General features: G+C 37.8%; 2 protein-coding genes across 6 annotated transcripts in view; one reads left to right on the forward strand and one right to left on the reverse strand.

Annotated features, from left to right (window-relative positions):
• Positions 1-3,025, forward strand: part of LOC122080612 (protein HAPLESS 2) — a 27,990-nt gene extending 24,965 nt beyond the window's left edge. For 4 of the 5 annotated variants that reach the window (XM_042647401.1, XM_042647403.1, XM_042647404.1 and 1 more), the window contains 3 exons: positions 347-462; positions 2,108-2,211; positions 2,300-3,025. In XM_042647401.1, the coding sequence (XP_042503335.1) occupies positions 347-462; positions 2,108-2,211; positions 2,300-2,733 (654 nt within the window). In that variant the 3' untranslated portion in view covers positions 2,734-3,025. The remainder of the gene's footprint in view (positions 1-346; positions 463-2,107; positions 2,212-2,299) is intronic. The other variant, XM_042647402.1, reaches the window with a different exon arrangement.
• On the reverse strand, positions 2,941-6,143 carry LOC122080613 (cytochrome P450 87A3-like). The gene is made up of 9 exons (XM_042647406.1): positions 5,938-6,143; positions 5,528-5,852; positions 5,290-5,439; positions 4,838-5,095; positions 4,645-4,734; positions 4,456-4,534; positions 4,255-4,361; positions 3,837-3,964; positions 2,941-3,460 (listed from the first exon to the last, which is right to left on the reverse strand). The coding sequence occupies exons 1-9, from the start codon at positions 6,135-6,137 to the stop codon at positions 3,367-3,369; spliced, it is 1,431 nt and encodes a 476-aa protein (XP_042503340.1). The 5' UTR covers positions 6,138-6,143; the 3' UTR covers positions 2,941-3,366.
• Between the last annotated feature and the right edge of the window lie 263 nt (positions 6,144-6,406).

Consider the following 6,406-nt stretch of genomic DNA (forward strand, 5'->3'; position numbering starts at 1 on the left):
AAAAAAGAAAAAGAAAAAAAAGAGAGAAAAGAACAGCTACTGTTCTCTAGAACATGAAACATCTCAAGTCTTGGCCCTACATGATTGAGAACATCTGCTGAGGAAAAAATTCAGCTGTTTGAAAGGGTTATGAATTGCTTTACATTGACTCCAGACGTCTACATAAATTCTGTAAAGCTCTTATCGGTATCTGCTTTTGTGTACAATGTGTTGCTTGCCTCCCCTTTTATCATGTATACATATGTAGATTCTTGATCCCTGATCACAATTTCCTTTTTCTTTTGAGATATTCTAGTATAATATTTTAACAAACAGTGCCTAATGGAATACTATTAACATATTACAGATTTCTCCCTTTCAACCACCGAAGACAGGTATAAATGGCTTCTTTGAATCTATTGAAGTTCTATGGAAAAGATTTTGGGATGGGGTAGGAGATTTCTTTTCTGGCAGAAATTGCAGGTATGTTTTCCATTTAAGAAATGCACTGTTTTTCACCAACTGTTGGTCAGAGATTTTTGAAATTTATTTATTAATAAAATGTACTTGGTATCCAAAGGATTATCCTTGAGTGCTCATCCTGTGATGATGGCAGTGGCCCTTTGCTGGAAGGGGTTCAGAAATGTAGGACAGTTAGAGCTTCTCTCCCATTGGTTATCTTTTCTTCAGGACAAAACCTTATACTCTTGTATTTATTTTTTTCTAGTATTTGGGAGATCCTCTTTTTCTTTGCAGATAATTCGATACGACACCTTCCCCACACCTAGCCAGGAAAAAAAGGTTTATATTTCCCCTAAGCTTGAGCCCACCCAATAGTGGAGATCTTAATTAGAACAAAGAAAGACTTACTGATGTATTAATAACATATACAAGTTTGTGCTAAGTTTGACTACTATAATCGATTTAGATACAAGAAAACAGTTTTTTTTTTCCCCCCACTTAGGTAATGCTTCAGTTACATTCTAGCTGTACAACGGAACAAAAGAACTTGAAAGAATATCCTTAGTCAAAATGAAAAGTAAAAATGAAAAAGAAGAGACCTTGCATTGGAAGTGGAAAAGAGAAGGAATGTTGTGGTCGATGCCAAATGTCCTTTCTCTTTCTGTGTGGTTGATTAAATTTTGGAGAGGTGTAGTGCAGAGAGTAATCACATTCTTTGTTTCTGTTGAAATTACTAACTATTCTCATAGCATGGGCTAATGTGTGACTCCTTGAGTTGGGGACTGATAAATTTTTATTTTCCCTAAAACACAGTTATGCAACCCCAAAGTTTCCCCCTTTCCCTCCCCCAAAAGGTATCCAAATTCATTAATGTTAAATTTGTATTTTTCTTTTAAATTTATTTTCCTTAAATTGGAAATAAGTCATCGGCCTCACCATCTGTTTCCACATAAAATACCATCTGATGCTAATTAATGGATTTTTTTTTAATACTCATTAAAAATTTTTATTAGAAAAAAGATTCATGTGCTTACAAAAATTCAGAGAATTAAATGAATTCAACATCTGTTCTTTACCCTGGACTTGAGACAGTGCTGTGAGATTGACTTCATGATATATTGTTCTATGAACTACTTCAATTTCTTCATCTGATTTGGAAACTTCCCTGGACCAATTTTGTAAAATCATAGTTTACTTGATACACATCACTTCACTTTTCAGACAGTACATTTTGATGTGGCAAACTGAACTCTTAGTTTCTTTATCCTGGATTTACCTTTTAACTGCATCTTCCCCTTCCCCCTCTAAAAAATAAATAATAAAAAAGAGTAAAACAATCAGTTAATTGCCAAGATATTAGGTGATATAACAGATAATGTTGCCTTTACCCACCCTCCCCACTTCCCCCCCCCCCCCCGCCCACAAAAAAAAAAGCCAATAATCTTGCGGGAAACAGACCAGTCTGGCACATTTAAAGCATAATGCGCCAGGTTTCTATGTAAGCTTGCATGTCCGTTTGTTTTCATATTTTTTTTTCTTGGCTATTATACTTTCCTTTTTGACTGTGTTAAGTATCGAGTCCTTACCACCTGCGGTCCTGCACACTCACACAATAGAGGCATTTTATAAACCTGTCTACTGATGTACTTTTGGTTCTTTTCACAAGCAGAAGGAAATGCTCAGGGTTTTTCGACTTCAGTTGCCACATACAGTATATTTGTATGAGTTGGGTAATGATGTTCGGCTTGTTTTTGGCTATCTTCCCAACAGGTAATATTTTTTTCTTGGTCAGTACTGCTTAAGGTGGATTGATTTCAGAACTTGCTATGAATGGATAATCTATTATTTGGGGTTGCAGTGATTGTGCTTCTTTGGCTTTTACACCAAAAAGGATTCTTTGACCCAATTTATGAGTGGTGGGATGATCAAGTTGAAGAGAAACAAAGAGCTGGGGTGAGTATGAAGTCTGGTACACGTCTTGGCACTCACAACCATCTTCATAGGCATCACAAGAAGGAAGGCAGGCATCATAGTGTTCAGAAAAAAAGAAGCAGTCTTGTTCGTCATGAACTTCACAAGCATAGTCATGCTGATTTTGGAACTGATCATCACCATCTTCGCCACGCTCATACAGACAGACACAAAGTTGATAGAGGTAATAATTCAGGTGTCATGTACCCAGGCTACTCAAACAGAAAGGGTGGGGGACACTACACAAGGGGAAAAGGGGATGGTTCGATGGATGAAAAACTTGACCACCGCAGGCTCAAAGAAAGAAAAGGGAGAGTATAAAGGACCATCAAGAGTCGTCTGAGTGGGAGAAAATTTTCTGCATACAAAATTATAAACAGCACAAACATGGTAGCTGAAGAACCACATCCAATTCAAAACCTACTGTAAGCCGAGAGAATAAAGACTTAATCAGTTGCTGCAGTTGGCGTGTCCTGCTCATTCTACTTGTCAGTTCTTTCTTTGATATCTTTCTTTATATTTGAAATCTCAAAAAAAGTAGTTTGCACTTGACACAAGATCATGACTTGGAAACATTTACATTAATTGTTACATGTAAATTTTCACACTGGTAGTTACATTTTCTGGATCCCTTTCTCCCCCTCACCCCAACCTCCCAACAGATAAAGACAACATTGTGAAAAACTCCAAACCATATTATTCATTGAGGAAGGGGGAAAAGGGATCAAATCTCAAGCATATTCACAAAAGTTGGCAAGCAACCAAGAATGGAAAATATCTTTTCAAACCAGTTTTGGTTTGCGAATAACTTGTTTCTCCTTTCTCTGCGCTGCCTGAAGACAACTTATGACTCCTTTTGCAACTTTAAGTGAAAGGTTGTACTGTCTCAAGCCATAAATAACTTGCATTGCATCGATATGTTTTGATGGCTTGAAATGTCCATTTGGAAAGCTTTTATTTATGCGTCTCTGATATCCGGACATGATAACCATTTGGAAATGCCAAACCAGGGGTACGGACTATGTCTCCTCCCTTGATTGTTGTCCACCTGACAAAGCCAAAAATGATAAATCAGTCCCTATTTCTCTATTCATGTGGGATTTTTTTTTTGCCCTTTTAATGAGAGAGAGAGAGAAACCTAGTGCACGAGACTCCCGCTACTGCAGGGTCTGGGAGGGGTTGTATGTCATTTTAATATGATGCATAATTCTTTATCTAATAAGGGTAATAGTGTTGTTTCACGTGTATATAGGAAAATATGCATGACACGATGACATCCTTTGATAATAATATAATAATATTTTATTTTTGAAAATCTTTTTATACCCTTATCTTAAAGAGCTTTTAAGAATAAGACAAAGAACAATTAAAAGAAGATGTCAAGTTCTAAATATACATATAGAAGTGGACACTATGTCTTTTACCTGTACTTTGTAACCAAGCAATGAAGAAAGATAGCCATTTGCACCTTGGTGAAGTCTGTTCCAACACAAAACCTCATGCCACCACCAAAAGCCATGAAATTTTTCGTTGCACGATTTAATTCCATGCCCTGTGACAAACAAGTTGATACAGGATGAGAATGTGCAAGGAAGAACTATAGAATGAAGGAACCAGTTTTTTGTTTTCACCCATGGCGAATAGAGAATTTCCTCACCATGGATATATAAACATTTGATTAGCATGGGAAAAAGCATTTTCGACCCTCTACAATAAGGGGTGAGATTCGGTGACACAGTAGTCCAATTTTAGGGTTACATTATCACCATTGGTGAAGGAAAACTTAATCTTAGAATAAAATACCAGAAGAAAGAAGATAAAATACTGAAGATATAGGCCTACCTCCCATCTCTTTGGGTTGAAGGCAATGGGATCATTATACTTGGCAGGGTTCAAATGGACAGCTGGAGGACAGACCATAACCGCCCAACCTGTTGGAATTGTATAACCTGAACCAAACCAATTTGTCTCAGTAGTGCTCCAAATGTAACAAGGCTCCATGTTATTATAACTTAGAATTTGATTAGTCAATTATAAACATACCCTTAAACTGGATTTCTCTAAGTGACTTTCTGAAGATTCCAGGGACTATATTTGCCAACCTCACTGTTTCATTGATTACCTGCAATTTTAACAGGTAAAACCAGGATTCATCAAGGTCCCATTAAAAAGGGAGGTGAAGAAAAGAAGAGACAAGAAAAGGAAGAAGACTTGTCAAAATGGGTAACCGACCTGAAATGTATAAGTCATTGATTTGTATTCCTTCCATGTAACTCCAGCATCAACATTCTCTCTGCTACTAAGAATTTTCTCATGTTCTTCCTGATAGATCAAAGAAAAAGAATTTAAACCCCATATCAGATCCAGTTCATGGATTTGAAAGAGAACAATTACTAGAATAAACTGGGAATGATGTGTTACAGACCGTTAATTCATTGAGCACTGAAGGGTTATCAGAAAGGAGCTTCAAGGCTAGAGTTAAAGCCAAGGAAGTGGTCTCAAAACTGGCAAAGAGAAGGACGAACATCAAATCCAAAGCAATTGCCTCAGTAAGGATTGTTCCTTCTTTTGCCAATTCTTCTAGGACGTAGTCGAAGAAATCTCCTCTTCCTTTTCGCTTCTCCAGCATTGCACGTCTCTCATGCAGCATCTCCTTTAGTAGTTTCATTGCCCTCTTCCGCCCCTGCACCAAGTGCAAATTAAGACCCATTTGAAAAGCAATTATCTCACATTGGATGCGAGTAGCCCAATATGAAGGCTTATAAAGACTTGGGCATTGTCTCCTTAACGGCTAGCTTTAAAGGATGAGTTCTACCCAAGTCCCAACAAGTGATATCAACAAGAGCAAGAGTGAGATCATATCCATTTTTCAATTACCTGCAAACATTTGTGATATGCTGTGCCTGGAATATCCAAAGGGAATGAGATTAGTCCCTGTATGAAAGCGACGAAACTCTCTCTCAGATTATCGCGGGACTTGGTTGAGTCGTAACTGATCAGTTTATTTGCAGTTAGATCAAATATCATCTGCAGGGATCCAAAGAAACATTAGAGTCTTAACACAATAGCATTCCAAATTATTGAGAAGTATCAAGTCTGTCTGAACTTATTTTACCGTGGCAAAAGCTTCCTTCAATTCCACACTATCCAAAGATGACCAGAGATGTAAGTTCTTTTGGGCAAACTGTTCTACTTGAGGGAGGAGCTCCTCTTTAATGTTTTCAGGGCCAAATAGATTCAAAACCAAGTTCTTGAGATACTTGTACATGAAACCATGTAGTGAACCCACATTTTGTTTACCAAAGATCTCTGTGAAGGTGTCTGGGTACCAGCTTTGGAACAATTGACCTTCTTGTTGGAAGATGAAGTAGTTGAGATCTGGGTCTGTAGATATAATGACAGGTCGGCCCACAAGGCTGGTTCTGAATACTGGTCCATATCTGTGAAATGATATTATACCAGAACATGTTTTAGATTCATTCTAGCTAGGTAATGACTGGCAATCAAAAAAAGTCAAAAACTTACCTTTGCATTCTCTCTTTGATGAAAGGAGGAATATCAGAAGAGGTGTTGGGGGAGAAGAACTGAAGGGTTTCTCCAATTAGAGGCAAACCCATTGAACCTGGTGGGAGCTTTCCATTACACTTTGGATTCCTCCAGCTGTAGACCCAATGTGTAATGAATATGACAACCAAAGCTCCAGTCCACACTAAAATGGACCACATATTTAACTCTTAAGTGTATCTGCAAAGGGGCTGGTAGTGATGGGGTGGTGGTGGTCGTTGTACTGAAATGAGTATATATAGAGAGAAGAGGAGACTAAATTGGTTAGACAAGAAATGCAAGAAAATTATTGGCTTTTAAGAGAGAGAGAGAGAGAGAGAGAGAGAGAGAGAGAGAGAGAGAGAGAGAGAGAGAGAGAGAGGGAGGAGGGACAGCAGTTCTGGCATGTATCTTAGCTAACCATGAGGAAGAACTACTTAAATAGATGAAC

This window comes from Macadamia integrifolia, chromosome 6, assembly GCF_013358625.1.
Source record: "Macadamia integrifolia cultivar HAES 741 chromosome 6, SCU_Mint_v3, whole genome shotgun sequence".
Classification (NCBI taxonomy): Eukaryota; Viridiplantae; Streptophyta; class Magnoliopsida; order Proteales; family Proteaceae; genus Macadamia; species Macadamia integrifolia.